General features: G+C 36.7%; 1 protein-coding gene across 2 annotated transcripts; it reads left to right on the forward strand.

The window, feature by feature from the left end:
• Window positions 1-3,103: 3,103 nt before the first annotated feature.
• Window positions 3,104-19,297, forward strand: MEIOC (meiosis specific with coiled-coil domain). 2 transcript variants are annotated; one of them, XM_058561183.1, is made up of 8 exons: window positions 3,104-3,198; window positions 3,808-3,939; window positions 7,842-7,999; window positions 10,003-10,107; window positions 12,811-12,907; window positions 13,526-13,660; window positions 16,931-17,111; window positions 17,546-19,297. In XM_058561183.1, the coding sequence occupies exons 1-8, from the start codon at window positions 3,193-3,195 to the stop codon at window positions 17,773-17,775; spliced, it is 1,044 nt and encodes a 347-aa protein (XP_058417166.1). In that variant the 5' UTR covers window positions 3,104-3,192; the 3' UTR covers window positions 17,776-19,297. The 2 variants fall into 2 exon arrangements, with proteins under 2 accessions (XP_058417166.1, XP_058417165.1); XM_058561182.1 differs by having other exon boundaries at window positions 3,106-3,198; window positions 11,035-12,907.
• Window positions 19,298-19,459: the final 162 nt, after the last annotated feature.

Consider the following 19,459-nt stretch of genomic DNA (forward strand, 5'->3'; position numbering starts at 1 on the left):
CTCATATGTGGAAGATAAACAAAATACATGGACAAAGAGATCAGATTAGTGATTACCAGAGGGGTAGGGGGTTGGGGGTGGGCATAAAGGGTAAAGGGGAACATATATATGGTGACTGAGAAATAATAATGTACAACTGAAATTTCACAGTGTTATAAACTATTATGACATCAATAAAAAAATAAGTGCTTTATTTAAACTCAAAGTTTCACTTGGGAGAATAATGAAATCCTATTTATTTTATCACTCAAAACATTTCTAGGTGGCAGACCAACTTTTTTTTTCAATGAAACCCACAATTTATTTTTGTTACAAAACAAAATGTTTAAGTATCTGTAAAAGTATAAAAAGGGCTTCATTGATGTAACTGAAGAGTACCACATGGTACATGGTCTTAGAGAATTGCAAAAAAAAAAAAAAAGTTAACTTGTAGATACATTTTGGAGGAGAAAGTCTGAATTCTGCACTAAGTTTTCAGGATGGGATAGGTTTAAATTGTTCCTAGTTCTACCAAGGAATATTCTTAAATATATTTTTTAAAAATTCAACAATAAATTCAGATTCATTTAAATATCCCCAAAATAGCAAGGAAAAAAATGAGTTTGTTTACTTAAGGGCACCATTCTGAGTTGGATCAAGGTTACCAAAAGGTGATTAATCTTATTATATAAAAATCTTTCATGGTTGCTCCTGGATAGGAACATTCAATAAATGGAGAAAGAAAGTCACCATTTCCCCCAAAAACTTTAAATTCAGATGAAGGCAGAGAAAACATAAAACAATTATTTGCGTATTTCTCTTTCTTACCTTAATCTGAAGTTTGTATATATCTTTGGGTAAGATTGAAACTAATCCCACCCACATCTTAACATACACGTTCAGAATGAGATCTTCCAAAAAAGAAATATAAGAGCTGAAAGAAAGAACCACCTACTAAATACACGCTCTGCTCCGTAACCAAAATGCTCCCTTTACTAATGTATTCACTTGAGTTCAATGGGGTGTTAAATTTCCTATAATGGTCATTTCCAAAACAAACCATACCAATTCTAAACAAGACGGTATGATCGCAAAAAACAAGCAAAGGCATTGAATAGATATTTCTCCAAAGATATACAAATGGACAATAAGCACATGAAAAGATGCTTAATATCATTAGTCACAAGAAAACGCAAATCAAAATCACAATGAGATAATGCATCACATCCTCTAGAATAATTATTTAAAAAAAGAAAAGGAAAATAAGTGTTGCTGAAGACGTGGAGAAATTGGAACCCCGGTGCATTGCTGGTGGGAACATAAAACGGTGTAGGCGCTCTTCAGTTTGGTGTTCTTCAACATGTTAAACAGAATTACCATATGACCCAGCAATTCTACTCTTAGGTATATATCCAAAAGAATTGAAAAAAAGGAATCAAACATATACTTGTACACTAACGTTCATAGCAGCATTATTCACAATAGTGAAAAGCTAAAAACAATCCAAGTGTCCATCAACTGATGAATGGATAGACAAAATGTGGTATATACATACGTTGGAATACTATTCAGCCATAAAAAGGAATTAAGTCCTACACATGCAATAACATGGATGAATCTTGATGTTATGCTAATGAAATAAGACAGTCACAACAGGGCAAATATGGTATGATTCCACTTATATGAGGTACCAGAATAGGAAATTCATAGTGACAGAAAGTAGAATAGAGGTTATCGAGGGTTGGGAGGAGGGGAAATGAGGAGTTATTGCTTATTGGGTACAGAGTTTCTGTTTGGGATAATGAAACATTTCCAGAAATGGATAGTGGTGATGGTTGCACAACATTGTGAATGCACTCAATGCCACTGAATTGTACATTTGAAAATGGTTAAAATAGTAAATCTTATGTATATCTTTTTACAATAAAGAAGATACATAAGAGGATTCATAGTTTTTCAAAATTCTTCTGGGTACTATGAGAGAGAGAGAGAGAGAAAAAAAAAAAGACAGTATGCTCTCAATGCAAGGGGCGAATGAGATCCACGGCAGCAACTTTAAGGGTGTGGTAGGGAAAGAAATGTAGTTGGTACAGCTTTCTTAAATCAAAGCCGAGTAGAGATCCGGAATAACTATCAGGACAATATGGGCCAATAAAACTTGTCCCCTATCCTATTTCCATTTGTGCCTGAGTTAAAAGAACATCTTCCACTTAATTGAGCGCTACTCAAGTTTTGATTTTAAATATAAACACCCTAAAGGTGCTTACGTGTTTACTTTAATCATCTTCAATATTTCAACACACAAATTTTTTTTAGCATTGTATGGGGACAAAAACTTGCATTTCTCTGAGACTATCACATCCTCAAATGGGACTGCCGATGTAAATGGTTTGTCTGGTGCAGGCCAGAGTGAACTTTGTTCAAGAGTTACATTAACACCAAAATGCCTTCACCCCCCACTGTAGCCTGGGGCCTAGAGCAGAGAGCGGCTCTCCCTTGGGGGAGTTTCCCCACAACACCCAACTCCATAACGCGTTCTTCACCCTCTGTAAACTGGTACAAGTCTATTGTTCTCCGGGCGGCTCCAAAGGATTCTGGGAGTTAGGGGAGGGGCCAAGGTGCAAAAATCAAATGTTGGCACAAGGTGCCAGTTGCTGAGCGACTTCTCAAATCTTCCGACCACCTCGATCACTTCTCCCACCTGGTAGGTCCGAGCTCCTTCTCTTCCTTCCACGCCCCGCTCTATTAGCCAATCATGGGGCTGGTGCTTGCCAGTCCGGGCCAATCCCGAACACGTTTACTTTGAGCGGGAAAGGCTCAAAAGCTGCGGGAGAGCGAGGTCTGCTAACCTCCCCTTCTTGGCCTTGTCTCCGGGGGGTAACAAGCCCTGGAGGCGGTTGCCCATTGGCTGGGCAGCGGGCCAATGAGGGGGTGCGAAGCGGGGGGCGGGCCTCACAGAAGGGGGCGGGGCGGTCCGGTGCCGGGTCGCGTGCGGGGTCGCGAGCCCGGGATAGGCAATGTAACGGCCGCTCCCGGCGCCCCTCCCTCCCCGCTCCGGCCCCCCACCCACAGACCGGCTCCAGGCAGCGCCCGGGGCGGCGGCGGCGGCGGTGGCAGCGGCGGGGTGCGGGCTGAGGGAGCCGGGCCTCGACGCCCCCCCTCACCCCCGTACCCCAGGAGCGGTACCTGGTCCAGGAGGGGCTGGGGGACCCCATGGAGGTGAGCCGCGGACACACCTGCCGGTCCCCTCACCCCCCAGGTCTGAGGGAGGGATTGAGGTAAACGTGGGGACGGTCCGGGTCCGGGAGGCGGAGGGGCTTGCAGGACGGCGACGGTGAGGAGAGGCTGAGGAGCGGGCGCGCCCGCAGACGCGGTTCTCTGAGGAGGCCGGGCCCGGGCGGGAGCGGGCCAGGAGCCGGTTAGGAGCCCCGACGGGGCGTCCGGGCCGCGCCGCGGAGACGGGCGAGGGGCGCGGCGACAGGTCGGGCCCGGGTTGGGGGGCGCGGCGCGGGCTGACAGGACGGGCCGGCCCGGGTTGGGGGGCCGCGACGCCGGGGCTGCTGCCGCCGCCTCCACGTCGGGCCGCTGCGGCGCGGGGGGGGGGGGGGCGGCCGGGCCTGTCAGGGCCGGCGGGGGGCGCGCACACGGCCCGGAGGCCGAGAGGGAACCCGGGGGTGGCGGAGGGAAGCGCGGGCCCCAGCGAGCGTCCTCGGGGAGGATGCCGCATGGAGTCCCGCGCACGTGGGGGCCGAGCAGGCCGCGGCCGCGTCGGGCACGGCCCTGCCCGGCGTGACGCCTTTCTCCCGCTCCTGCTCCGGTGGTGTGCAGCCCAAGGTCGCGTTCCGGGGAGGTGCGAACCGCTGCTGTAACCTCGGCGCCGACGCCAGCCGGCTCACGGACGTCTTCAACAGCGTGATGTTGACCGGCTCCACGTCCTTCTACGATTGCTACAAATCGCAGGTCCATCGACCCACTGCCCTTTTAGAGAATTTATTTTAAATCGAATTCATTTACCCCAGCCGATCCACAGAGGTTTTAAATTGCTCCAAGTTTAGGACCAGAAAGCCGGTAACGACACGTTAAATACAGCGTTTGCAGAACACATACTTTGCTTTGAAAACAAGGAATAAGATTTTTCATTGATTCTTGTTTTCATCGGGTCCTCAGCATAACGTGATGCCAGAAATGTAAGAAAATCCGTATTTGCTTAGTAAGACCACAAAATATTTTTTCCTTGAAGCATTTTTTGCAAGTTGGTACAAACATATTTTTGAGAATTTAAAGGTGAAATTTTTCTTCACTCCTTTATTCTCTGGCTTTAATAATGTCTTAGATTACATGCTACCTTTTACTTCACCTAAAACATTTAGTTTTGTTAACCATATTAAGTTAGTCTTAGGGTAATGTAAGTCATTTTCATTTGAAATTATTTAACTAGGACATCCATGTTAATATTGTTTACTTCAAGTTATAACAATATCTTGAAATAAATCATTTTATTTAATCCACACTACAACCTTGGATAGTATTATGCCCACTGTACAGAATGAGAAACTGAGGCTCAGAGAACTTGATTTGTGCCCTAAGGGACAAAACCCAAGTGGAACCCAGGTCTATTCACTGTCAAGACTAGGATTCCACTGCTCTCTATAATGTTTACATTGCTACTAAAATTTACTTGAATTTAATTTCAGTTGATTAAGTATATCAAGGATATAAGTGATACATTTTGCAGTTATCTAGACTAGTTAAAATGCCAGCCCTAAGCATTTACATATTTAATTTTCATAAATGTTTTAACTGAAAAGGATCCAGATATTTAAAGTATAATTGTTTGAATCCACCACATTACTTTAGTTTCTTGTTTTGTCCTAGAATATGAAATTTAAATCAGTCTTTTAAAAGGATTTAATTTTTCTAATTCTGAAAACTTATTTTAAAATGTAAAATGTAGGGCCCGCCCCATGGCTTAGTGGTTAAGTGTGAGAGCTCTGCTACTGGCAGCCTGGGTTCGGATCCCGGGCGCGCACGGACCCACGGCTTCTCCGGCCATGCTGAGGCTGCTTCCCACATACAGCAACTAGAAGGATGTGCAGCTATGACATACAACTATCTACTGGGGCTTTGGAGGGAAAAAAAAAAAAAGGAGGAGGATTGGCAATAGATGTTAGCTCAGAGCGGGTCTTCCTCAGCAAAAAGAGGAGGATTAGCATGGATGTTAGCTCAGGGCTGATCTTCCTCACACACACACAAAAAAGTTCCTTCCTAAAAAAAAAATGTAAAATGTACTTGGAAGAATATTCCCGAAATATATTTAGTTTCAAATACTGTTTGCCTAATTTGATATTACATAATCTGAATATGCTCCTTTTGTTTAAGCAACTATTTCAAAAAGATGAACATTTATGTTTGTCACTTTGGATACTTCACACCTAAAAGAGAGTTATGGTAGGCCTATGATAAAACCTTCAGAACTAAAGGAATAAAATTATGAAAGGTTCTAAAGAAAAAAGCCTTTGTAAAATTTACTAACATCTGGAAAGGTAGTTTTTAGTGGCACTCTTAGCAAAATCCCTTCTGTGCCTCAGTTCCCCCAACTTCAGAATGGTCATCACAATATAAACTATAAAAACGAGAATTATAATGTGTAGGTTTCAAATAGTAATCATAACCAGAATTTAAACAAATAGTTGCAAAATATTTGAGATTCTTGAAGAAAGGTTATTGGAAGGAATTAATTTTCATATTTTATTGATATAGTATAAACTCAGTGTTGTATGTTTAAAATGTTTTTCAATTATCATGTCTATGAAGAATAAAAATTTAGGTATACTTTGTCTTCTCTCTTTCTATAAATTTTGATTAAGAAAATAAAAGCGATTAGAAAATATTTTTACCCAGGATTATATCTCTTCTGTATTTATAAGAAAATACTATTTCTCCTGTGTTTATGTCTGAATATTGATAGTTATTACATCTCAGGTTTTTGTAGTTCCTTATTTGGAGAGTTAAAAATTGTGAATCTATACTTTGATTTCTTTAAAGAAGCATTTTCTAGAATAAAATACATCTAACTTAATCTTGTTGTTTGTTAAATTCGTTCTACTATTTTAAGTATTTTATTGTTTATTTTTTTTTATCTTTTAGTTTTTTTTTGTGAGGAAGATCAGCCCTGAGCTAACATCCATGCTAATCCTTCTCTTTTTGCTGAGGAAGACCAGCTCTGGCAACATCTATTGTCAATCCTCCTCCTTTTGTTTCCCCCGAAGCCCCAGTAGATAGTTGTATGTCATAGTTGCACATCCTTCTAGTTGCTGTTATGTGGGATGCGGCCTCAGCATGGCCGGAGAAGCGGTTTGTAGGTGCGCTCCCTGGGATCCGAACCCCAGGCTACCAGTAGCAGAGCACGCGCACTTAACTGCTAAGCCACAGGGCTGGCCCCTTAAGTATTTTAAATTATTTTCACTGTACCTCAGTCTCTTTTGGAAGGAGGCAAGATTTTAAATAAGTCATAAAATCTTAAAATTCAAACTTTTTACCTTATATCAAAGTTCATGATAGAAGCATTCATAAGAAAAAGAAAAATGAGTTTGTATTTTTCTTCTAATTGTAGTAATATCTTAAAAATTTCTCAAGAGATAATATTTCAGGGCCCGCCCGGTGGCGCAAGCGGTTAGGTGCGCACACTCTGCTGTGGCGGCCTGGGGTCTGCCAGTTCGGATCCCAGGCACGCACCGACGCACCGCTTGTCAGGCCATGCTGTGGCAGCGTCCTATATAAAGTAGAGGAAGATGGGCACAGATGTTAGCCCCGGGCCAGTCTTCCTCAGCAAAAAGAGGGGGATTGGCAGATGTTAGCTCAGGGCCGATCTTCCCCCCCCCCCAAAAAAAAAGAGATAATATTTCGTATGTCATCTCATTTTTACAGTATCTCTTGGAAATACAAACCAGGCTGAATAATTAAAGATATTATTTTAAAAGGCCCTAGAGTAGGACTAAGAAGGCCTTGAATTTGGGTTTTAGTTTTGTCACCTATTGGCTCAGTAACTTCTAGCCTCAGTTTCCTTGTTTTTAAATAGAATACCCATATCACAAGGTTGACTGAATACAATAACGTACGTGGAATTTCTTTGAAAATTCTATAAAAGTGTACATTTAACTTTTTTTTCACAGATTGGGGGCATTAATGCTGAGTTTTGTAAATGATTTTATTTATTAAAAATAACACTGCTAGTGGGGCCGGCCCCGTGGCGTAGCAGTTAAGGGCGCGCGCTCTGCTGCTGGTGGCCTGGGTTCGGATCCTGGGCACGCACCGACCCACCGCTTGTCAGGCCATCCTGTGGCGGCGTCCCATATAAAGTGGAGGAAGATGGGCATAGATGTTAGCCTAGGGCCAATTTTCCTCAGCAAAAAAATAAAAAAATAACACTGCTAGTGTCCACATAATGCTCATCTGTTCAAAAAATTAAAACTGCAATAATTGTAGATGTTTTATACCAGGGATAAGCAACAAGTACCCACCAGGTGCCAGATCTGCCGAGTGCCAGTTTTTGTAAACAAAATTTTACTGGAACACAGCCACTTCCATTTGTTTACATATAGTTGCTTTGGTGCTAGACAGCAAAGTTGAGGAGTTTCAACAGAGACCTTAGCCAGCAAACTAAAATATGTATTATCTGGTCATTTACAGAAAAAATTTGCCAACCCCTAATGTAAAGTAAGCTTAAGTGGCTAAGTCTAGATTTGATTTTGTCTCCCAACTCTTATGCATGTTATTTCCTCTAATTTCTTATTATTTCATTAATATTCTATAATAAATGTAGTTTTGATATCTGGTATACAAACATTTCTTTAAAATTTCAGAGTGAAGACAATGTTGACCTAAGGCAGACCTATACTCCACTTTCTTCATCAACAGAATATTCAAGTTCTGTAGATTCTTCACTTTTCTATGCACCATGGTCCACTTATGGAGATGATATTAAACAGCCTTCTAATTCTCAGATCAGTGTAAAGAACAGGTAAATTAATAAATTAGATTCTCAGGCTAAATGAAGTGTTTTTAAGTTTGATTACATGGGAACCCAGTCGTATTAGCTCTTTGTTCCCTATATCAGCATTTTAATGCCATGTTTACCAAACGTTTAGGAAGCCCTAAACTGGGCAATTATGTGTGTATAATTTTTAGCTTATTACTTTTTTTATTCATTAGAAGCATCCCTTAGTAAATCTTAAGTTCCTCTTTCTAAAGATAACATATAAATGAGTTACAATTCTTAGATCTATTTTTTCATCCAATTCTAAATTTTCAGTAATTTTTTCCTTCACAAATACAAAATAAATAGGATTTTGTTAAACATAAGATACTTTTAATTATTTTTCTATTCAATTCCACAAATAATATGGGCCTACTCTATGCCAGATTGTCTCCTACTGGGAATTTTAGAATTAATGTGGCAAATATTATCCTTACCTTTATAGATCTTACCATAATGATGATGATGATTGATGATGATGATGATGATGATAATGATGGTGATGATGATGATGATGATTTGCCAGGCATGCTAGTGAGGTTTAAAAGAGGAAGTATAGGATGTTATGGGAGCCTATTGCGAAGAGAAGCCTAAGGAAGTGGCATCTATGTTTATTTTAATTATATATAAGGGAGCAGTTGATAGAAGCTGATGCATCTTTAGTTTAACCAGGAAATAATTATTTTTTAAATCTTATTAATTAAAAAAAATTGTTAAACATTTAAAATTTTTGGTAAATTCTCTCAAATAGTGATTTTATTAGAAAGACTATAATATATAATTCTACAAAAAACAAAAATATTTTTTGATACATGTTCATTGAAAAAATCCAGACTTTACAGAAATATATAAAGAAAAGTAGAAGTCTACCATAACCCTGCCTCCTCACCTCCCAATAACAACTATGAACAGTTTAGTGTATATTACATTGAATATTTTTCTAAATATATATTAATACATTATTATACAAAAACTTTATATTGAATCTTTATGAAATAAAATGTAGTGGAAAAAGCATTAGATTTGTAGGCAGACCATTTGTTCAGCAAGTGTATTGTAAAGTTTGGCAAAACATATACCCTTGCAAAATAGAATTTCTTAATATCTCAAATGATCATTCAACAGCTGAATGATTACTAATATCTGCCCTTCCTATGTTATGAAGATCAATGAAATATTTGAGTATTATGCAAATATAAGGTACTTTTATTTCTAAAATGTCCTCACACTATGAAATGTTAGAAATAAAATATGAAAAAAGAAGTTGTTAAACAATTTAAAACAACATATTACTTCTAGGAACAAATTACCCGAAATCCATAGGAAGTAAAAAGGCACCAATTTTCCATCTGCTTGTGGTTTTTACATTTTGTATTATTCAGACAGCATTAGTCACCAGGTAGGATTTCAGGTACGTGAAACTGCAGTTACCTCTTTGGTAAGGATTTAGGGATAGTCCCCAAATCTGTTACATTTAAGGGACAACTAAATATTGCTGTGGTATCTAGGATGACCATATCACATTTCACTTTTTAATCCAACATTTAGTATAAAGAGTCACAAAAATAGAGCAGCAGGTTCATATGGTTTTAATCACAAATGAAAAACTGAGCAAGTATTGATGGACTGATGAATAATAGGACCAGACATGCTTTCAGGAGCAGCCATGGTACCAAGCATCATTGGTCAAACATTTATATCTTGGTTGCCCAAAATGAATAGCATGTGTTTTGGAGAAATAAGACGTAAGCATATATTGTGAACTAGACGTAGGACTTGAAATGAAGCAGAAATATTTATGTAGTATAGACACTATGTTAAAGTGGAAAATATTCTTGAGTTCCTGTTCTTTATTTGAAATGATGGTATAGATTCAATCCAAATATTTTATAGAAAAATAATGGTAGAATCAATCTGGAAATAGAAATCAATATATTGTATTTTGGTATGAGTAAAATAATTTACATGCGATACTCATTTATTTTTAGGATTCAAACAGAAAGAAATGACTATGGCAGTGAAACAGACTTATATGGACTTGTGTCTAACATTTTGGAAGAACAAGATAAGTCACAGCCATATTTTGCTGAGGGGTTAGTATATTATATATATAGTATTTAGTATATAGTAAGCTTTTAAATTCACATATGCTAGATTACCCTATTTATTAACTTTTATTTTTACTTAATAGAGAATCATCTGACACTAGACATCTTAATTCAAATATTTGTTTTTAGGAGCCTTGATTTTGCTGAGGTACTTGCCATGCAATTGAAAGTTTCAGTCTAAGATTTAATTTGCTATTAAGAATTTTCATTTGGAAAATTATTCTTGCATAATTCAGAGCTATTTCCCTTGAGTTCATGAGCTAAAGTTTGGCTTCAAGGGTTACATTCCAAGGAGCTTTTATACATATATCCCAAAGAATAAAACTATCATTACTGCTGTGCAGAAATACATATGGATTTTATTCATGTGGTAAAAATTTTTTAAATATGCTCTAATTGTTTTATTTGGGTATAGAAGCCATATTACCCAAATGCCCTATTTCATAAATAGCAAAGTATGTAGCACACATGTAACCAATTAAAATATTTTGATTTCAATAATAGTTTCAGCAAAACACATCTTTTTTTATTAAAAATGTTGTGGTCAACAACACTTTTGTATTATATAATAACCTAATTAAAGGAGAAACTTATTTTGTTTTCTGCTTACTGTAGATAAACAATTCATGTAAGACCATGCAGTCCCGAGCCTCAGGCCTTAGTTAATGCCTCTTGGGAAAGTATAGTGAAGACATAGTAAGAGTAAAATACATATTTATATGGCATATAGCACATTTCAAGTGATAGAGAATTATTTGGATGCAATGGTAGCTTATAAGGCAAAGTTTGAAAGGTTTAGAGAATGGTGAGGTAGGGCAAGATAAATGTTTTTGAAAACCTTTCCTACCTTCTCCATTGAGGAAATAGTCTTTTAAAACCTAAGTTGTAATTAAATATATTTGCTTGTTCTAGGACCTGCTCCTCCAATTTAAAGTCAGTTTGGCCAATGAACACAAGCAGATTTGCAGATCACCATGACCTCTTAACAGAAACCAAAAGGCCAATAGATACAGCCATCTCTCAGCAAGCTTTTTATAGTGGTGAATCTGTGTCAGCAGCGGAAAAGCAATACCTGCATAATAGTAATCTCACACCACAACAAAAAATAGATGAACTTTATCATGGATTTACTGGTTTAGACCTTGAAGAACAATGGATGTACCCCTCACGAAGTGATCATTCTAACTGTTACAATATTCAGACAAGTGATACAGCTAAGACAACATTCCAAGACTATCCATTTATCAAAAACTGTTTTACACCACAGACTGGTTTGTCTGACATCATGAAAGAATCAGGAGTTGATACTTACCTTTATGGAAGAGAAAAAATATGTGCTAAAAGTCTTGAAGCACCATTACAGCAAAAAAGGGCAGAGATGTTTCTTTCCCAATTTAATAGATACAATGAAAATGCAGATTATTGCAGATACCCAGAATATGCTCATCCTAATAAGGCTAAGCTTAACAAGTGTTTGAATTTTAGTGTCCAGGATAGTAAAAAATTAGCCAATGGCACACCTGAAACACCAACTGTAGAAGCAGACACTTACACAAAGTTATTTCAGGTTAAACCTGCAAATCAGAAAAAAATGGAGGAGACAATACCTGACCAGCAGAATTTCACATTTCCAAAAACTACACCACATCTGACAGAAAAACAGTTTGCAAAGGAAGCAGCATTCACTGCTGATTTTGGCTTAAAATCAGAATATGGACTAAAACCTCACACAGCTTGTTCAGCTAATAATGATTTTGCTAATGTCACAGAAAAGCAACAGTTTGCTAAACCTGACCCCCCAAATTCTGAGTATTTTAAATCAGTGAATTTATTAACAAACTCAGCAACATCTTCAGGAGGTATCAACTTAAATAGACCAACTTGGATGAATGTCCAAACAAAAAATAACACTCCTATTCCTTTTCGAAATCAAGGTAACTTGATGAAATTAAATAGTCATTTAAGTGCAGCTTCAAAAGGTCCTAACCATTCTTCAGATTTCCCACAACTATCATCCACAAATTTAACCCCAAATAGCAATTTATTTCAGAAGTATTGCCAAGAAAACCCTTTAGCATTTTCTAGTTTTGATTTCAGTTTCAGTGGTGCAGAAAGAATTCAATCTGTCAATCACATGGAAGGACTGACAAAGACTGGAGAAGAAAATCTCTTTGAATCGGTTACCGATAAAAAAATAAAGCAGCCAAATGGATTTTGTGATAACTATTCAGCTCAGCAGTATGGGATCATTGAAAATGTAAACAAACATAATTTTCAAGCTAAGCCCCAGAGTGGACATTATGATCCTGAGGATGGTCCAAAGCCTTTAGAGGGCTTATCTCAAAATACATATCAAGATCTGTTGGAGTCACAGGGTCATTTTAATAGCCACAGACAGGGAAGTGGAGACAACAATATTAATAGCCGTGTGAATCGCACACAGGCATCATGCTTTTCTAATAATTATATGATGGGAGATTTAAGGCATAATCAGAGTTTTCAACAACTTGGTTCAAATGGGTTTCCCCTAAGATCCACCCACCCATTTGGCCATTCAGTTGTTCCACTGTCGGATTCCTATGATTTGTTTTCTTATGATGACTTAAGCCATTTATACCCTTATTTTAATGATATGATGTATGGTGATAATTCCTTTTCTGGTTTCGTGCCAACTTTTGGATTTCAAAGACCAATTAAAACCCGTAGTGGACCAGCCAGTGAACTTCATATTCGTCTAGAAGAGTGCTATGAACAATGGAGAGCATTAGAAAAGGAGAGAAAAAAGGTAACACTAAGCCATCTATTTAGGAGTAACTTAGTATGTCCCCTCTGCCTATCTTCATTTTGTTTACCTTAGTGTAGTTTGAGTACTTGCCTTATTTCTAAGCTGAATTCTTCTATAATGTGCAGTATTTGTTAAGTCCATGACTATAAGGAATTAATTAGATGACTTAAAGACAAAAAAGGATTGTGGTTTAAAAAAAATTATTATGTACAATAATAACAATTGTTATTGTTTTGTTTATTATATAAAAACAATAATAAAATTGTTATTATCTACTTTATAGGCAAAATAAACATTTTTCTTTAATGGGTTTTTTTTTCTTTAATGGGTTAAAAGTTTATTTGAATTTTTTTTATGGGTTTTTTTCTTTAATGGGTTAAAAGTTTATTTGAATTTTTTAAGTATGAAAATGTTGGAGTGTTCAGGTATTTTCTGTGCATTAAGTATGACAGAAAAGTACTGTGGTACTGTGGTTTATATTTGTTGTCTTTTGATACCAAACCAGAAATTTTATTTAAAGGAGTAGTTTTCAGTTTATTTCTTAGGCCTATGAAAAATATTCACGATTGAATCATATTTAGAAAATTCATCATCTAAAAATTATATAATTTTTTACAGACTGAATTGGCCCTTGCCAAGAATTACCCAGGGAAAAAAGTATCTAGTACGAACAATACTCCAATTCCAAGGCTGACTTCCAATCCATCTAGAGTTGATCGCTTAATTGTGGATGAACTTCGAGAACAAGCCAGAGTAAGCTGTAAAAGCATCCAATAGTGGATTTTTAAATGGATAAAATTTTAAAACATTTCAGCAAATTAGAGTTCTGAAGGATTTTTAAATCACATTTATGTGTAACTCTCTGAAATATATTCTTTTCCATGTTTGCTCTTAAGAGCTATGATTAATATTTAGGAAAGAGAAAATAGCCTCACTCGATCATTTAAAAAGTAGGTTTAGTAATTTATTATTTTCTTTTTCTTTGTAAGGAAGATCAGCCCTGAGCTAACATCCATGTCAATCCTCCTCTTTTTTTTTTTTTTTTTTGCTGAGGAAGGTTGCCCCTGAGCTAACATCTGTGCCCATCTTCCTCCACTTTATATGGGATGCCGCCACAGCACGGCTTTGACAAGTGGTGCGTTGCTGCACGCCCGGGATCCGGGCCTGCGAACCCAGGCCGAGGCAGCAGAGCACGCACTTAACGGCTTTAGCCATCTGACCGGCCCCTAGTAATTTAACTAGTTCCTCTTCAAACCCAAATTGGCAGTGAAGCTAATCCACGACAAAATTTTTTTTTAAGCAAAAACCATTTTCAATATTATTTATAGGGAGAGTCCCATTTCTTAGTCACAAACATTTGTTTTCTAGCTTGATGAGCAAGCTGAAGCTGTTGCTTGCATTATACAAGATGGTAAATTAACAGGGAATTACCATATTTCATTTTCTTAACCCTGCACTCTTGAGTTATAACAAACATTAAGTATATACAGCAATGTATTAAATACCGATAAACTGAAGTATGTTGGTATGCATAATTTTATAAAATAGCCTTATTTTTGAAACGTAGTAAATCTTTTCAAATCAAATGTAAAGAATCCTGACGTCATTTTGTAATTTAACAAATGGTTGTTCCTTTTATCTCCTTTGTAATTTCAGAATTTTCTAATCAATTTTAATAGAGTAGGGTAAATTTTTTTCTTTTTTGACCTTCTTCTCTTAAAAAGTTACACTGTTTTTCAAATAAAAATTTGATGAAGATTCCTGAGAAAAAGCATACAGTGAAACAGGTTGCTTTTGTGGTTGAATAAACGCCATGTTAGAAATTAGAAAAATCAACATAACAGAATCTATTTTATTGAATATCAGTTTCTTACTTGTACCATGCTTCTTTAAAATACAGATATGAACTACTTCAATGGGAAAAGATTGATTTTACCTAGCTTTCAGCTTTGGTCATTTGAAATTCTTTTATCTAATTTGTACAATGGAATTTATCAGTGGTATAGTCAGATACTGACATGGGTTATGGCGATATTTTATGTTAATAAAAACTTAAGTCTTTTATTATTTTTTCTTAAAACTGTTCCAAGTTAAAATTCCTTTTTCTCAGTAATGTATTTCTAGGCAATAAATCAAAGGATAGCAACTGTGGATATTAAGAAATATACTTTTCCCAGGTTTGCTTATGCTTCACATTAATTAGAAAGGTTATGTTCATAGCTGTCATCATAATAATTTTGTTTTATCTATATTTAGCAACATTAGATCAATAATACACAAAGGACAAAAATATTTTTACATATACTATTTTCTAGTGTGTTGGTAGTGTAGAGTTCTAAAAAAAAAGCTTTTGAAAGTTTAAAAATCACCTGTGCAAATTTCTTTCTTTACATTTATCATTTATTCAGAATGATTGTCTTATTTTAAAAATATATAAGTGGTAGTTCACTGGAGTTTTTTTATGTGGTTTTCTTTTTTCTTTTGTTGTTTTGTTTTCCCCTCAAGAATCAGGTTCGGGGGCCGCCCCGTGGCATAGCAGTTAAGTGCGCACGCTCTGCTGCTGGCCGCCCCAGCTTGGATCCCTGGCACGCACTGATGCACCGCTTGTCAGGCCATGCTGTGGCAGTGTCCCATGTAAAGAAGAGGAAGATGGGCATGGATGTTAGCCCAGGGCCAGTCTTCCTCAGCAAAAAGAGGAGGGTTGGCAGATGTTAGCTCAGGGCTGATCTTCCTCACACACAAAAAAAATCAGGTTGGTTGTACAGTTGGGAGGGAAATATTTAATACCTGTACACTTTTGTTTTCTCCATGGGCCTGAACTGACATAGATTTATTCCAAAGAAACTTGAGTATGACGTGAGAGGCATTCATTCAGGTGCCTTTAGGTTCTTAATGGAGAGGTGTTTTTCTACGTGCTTCGATCACTGACCACCAACTTCTGTGAATTTTAAATCATTTAGTTCCCAAAGGCAATTATTGTATTTATTTGATGTCCAAATCCTATTATTCAAAAAGTTCTCTTTCCTTACACTTTCCAAGATTAGAATTTGAAACAAGTATGGTATATACAACTATGAAACATACTCCCCTTACTGATCTAATATATCCATTGCCCTTTCTTAAGTTTAATTACCCAGAAGATTGAGACTTCCTAATTTTCCTTAGCACTTTTGACAATTATAGGATTTATTTTGTATTATTTCAACATAAATTTAAATCAGTATTTTCTGGGTTATGGATTCCTTAAGACTACCACTAGTCAGTATTACTATCTGGACATTTCTCATATCCAAAAGGAGAACGTTGGAGGCCCAGAAAGGACTTGCTGAGGTTAGGATTCATCAATCTAGGAATTCTTTTAGCTCAAATTTTTTTCCTTTATACAACGATACCTCCTAAGAACGCTCTATTTTCAGGCTGTTCTCTTATTTGCCAAAAACAATGTTGGATCTTTTTGTGTGTGTGTGTGTGTGAGGAAGACCGGCCCTGAGCTAACATCTATTGCCAATCCTCCTTTTTTTCTTTTTCTCCCCAAAGCCCCAATAGATAGTTGTATGTCATAGTTGCACATCCTTCTAGTTGCTGTATGTGGGATGCTGCCTCAGCATGGCCGGACAAAGCTGTGTGTTGGTGTGCACCTGGGATCCGAACCCAGGCCACCCATAGTGGAGCGCGCGCCCTTAACTGCTAAGCCACGGGGCTGGCCCCTGTCGGATCTTATGTTTGCACTTACTGTTAATGACATGGAAATGTTTGAATGTTTGACTTTTTCATTGTTGCTTATTCTCAGTAACTGATGACTTGAAAGCTTTTAGAATTAACATATACAAGTTACAAAAGACTGACTTTCCATCTTTGTTTCCCCCAGCATGGTGTCAGGACACAGTAAGCATTCAGTTATTTATTAGATGAATATTATTGCTCTCATCTCTATTCTGCTTCATTAAAGATTTGTTTTTACTTAACTTAATGACAGGGCAATGTAGTTACCTGCCTTATCAAAATTTAAAATGTTTCCCTCAGGTTGTGACTTTACTAGGCAAAATGGAACGTCTTCGAAGCTCTCCCCTTCATGCCAATATCTCTACCGCTCTTGATAGACACTTGGAATCCATTCACATTGTACAGTCACGTAGAAAAGACGAAATTGTTAATGCTTCAAATCGGCAAAGGCAAGGAGTTCCTAGATGCCAAGATGACAGAGGTACAAATATTAATGCATATTCTTTTGATAAGGCAATGAGATCATTTGAATGTTAATAAAATCAAATTCGAGGTTAAAAGGTTGTATTTCTAACATTTACACTTATCTAAAGAATAAATTGGTAAATGATGCCCATATAATTTACTTCAAAAGTACTTTGATCTATTTGTTAATTTCATCCATTTAATTATAATAGCTGTCAAAGTCTGTGTTCTACCCAAAGCATGGTCATTGTCATACAAGTGAGAATTAAAATAACAACACTTTTAAATATTAAGTCAAGTACTTTGGTTAGCTCAGTCAATAGCCATTCTTCTTTTATAAAAATAATATTGTTTGACCACTTAGTAGTAGCACAACACTGGACTTTGTAAGAATTAAGGGATACTTAAATGGTATCTAATGTAAACTGACCCTGAATGTTTCTTTTATAGATGTTTTTGCCCTTGCTGCAGCAATTAAAGAGATGTGTGTGGCTACCCGGAAAGCACGCACTACCCTGTGGTGTGCACTGCAGATGACCTTGCCAAAAACAGCCAGTACAGCTGGCCAAACAGATGTGGAAAAGGCTTTACAAGATACAGTAAACTGTGAAGATAAAGTCCATGAAGGCATAAATAGTAGTAATCCAATGAACCAGAGAGGTGAAGCAAACAAACATTAAGAAAATGCCAGCAGAAAGAAGAATAAAAGCTGATAAGTAAATGTATCAAGACATGCTAGAAAATTTTAATGAACTTGTCAAACTTGAAAATTTCAGCACATTAATTTTCTTTCAGATTTAAAGTTAATATCTTAATGAAGTCTAACTTCTATTTAAAAATCTTCTGTTTGGAATGAATCAGATATAGTTTAAAGTGAACTTAAAGGTCAAGTTGACTACTCTAGGAGTTCCGAGTAGTCAAAGATAAAGAGTTTAAGTAAATTAAATATTTCCTAACAGCTAAAATATTGCTTAAACCCATTCTGCAGTGCAGGTAAATGCAAATGTGAAATTCTTCTAGAAGATAAGTTTCATTTAGGTCTGCCCTAGTAAGTATAATTCCAAATAATGAATCTAAGTGACTGTAACCCAATTATGGCTACAGTCTAGTAACCAAGACAAGTTTTGATTGTGATATAAAAGTGTTTTCCTTACAAAACTGGATAATACCTAGGAAACAGGAAAACAAGGATGAACCCAATATTCATGTAAAAATTTGATATTTAAAATACTACCATATTTATAAATTCGAAATCTTAGTGCCTGTATAGCACTAAGGAGGGAGGTATATGGAGGGAAATGCATCTGATTCTCCTAAATTAGTGATAAAAGTGCTAGGGTAAAAACCATGCAAGTTACTGACTATAAAACCTGTTCAAATCATTTGTGTATATTCTTAAAATTTAATTATACTATCAATTATTAAATATTTCCAATTTTAAAGTATTTAAATTGAATCAAAACATTTCCTTTATCTGGATCTTTTAGATTTGATGCACAGTAACTAAAATAATGACTATTGTTTTAATACCCTTAGTTTGCTGCCTTTTATGAGGGTATCACGAAGTTCTAAAATATTTTTTTAAGGTTAATCTTTAACTAGTTTAGTTTGCAATTGGTTAGTGTATATTTTGTGTAGTTGTGTTCATTAGTTTGCTTCTGTATTTTTTTAAAAGCTCTTGAAAGCTTGGCTTTTTCTCTTTCTCATCACTTAATATCTTTGTATGGAACCCGAGTAATTTATTCATTAATATGAAATGTTGGTATTATGTGACTCAGAAGATCTTGGGTTTTAACATTTCTAGCATGAGTTAAACTATAATATAATGTACTGATGAAATTTAATTTAACTATCCTTGACTAGAAACACTGATGTTTTAAATGTTGGTGTTTTTCCTAGTTTTAGAAATCCTGGTATTAAAAAAAGAGTGTAATCACACCACATAAATTTTCTTTAGATGATGTGAGGAAGAAACTGATTGAGAATGCAGGAGTAACTGTAGGGAGAAACATTTTGATCACTGATATGCCTTAAAACTACCCAAATGAATTACATTGAGGGTTGTTAAATAAAATAGATCACCCCACCACAGTCACTGCATACAAAGTGGTTAAGTTTGACATAAGACATGTTGGATGTTATGAAAACAAATATTGTACTGAATTTAGTCTCTCAGGAAAAAATAAATTACTTTGTTGAAAATGCTTGGTTTCAATTTTTTACATCTTTATATTGGTTTCTAACGTTAAGAGTCACTATTTAACCAATAAGAACTGGTGCTGAAGTTTAAATTTCATTAACATAAGTAAGTTGGCAGATAAACCCAATGCCATTAGATGTTGTTGAATCTAACTTTACCTCCTT

This window comes from Diceros bicornis, chromosome 18 (genome assembly GCF_020826845.1).
Source record: "Diceros bicornis minor isolate mBicDic1 chromosome 18, mDicBic1.mat.cur, whole genome shotgun sequence".
Taxonomy (NCBI): domain Eukaryota; kingdom Metazoa; phylum Chordata; class Mammalia; order Perissodactyla; family Rhinocerotidae; genus Diceros; species Diceros bicornis.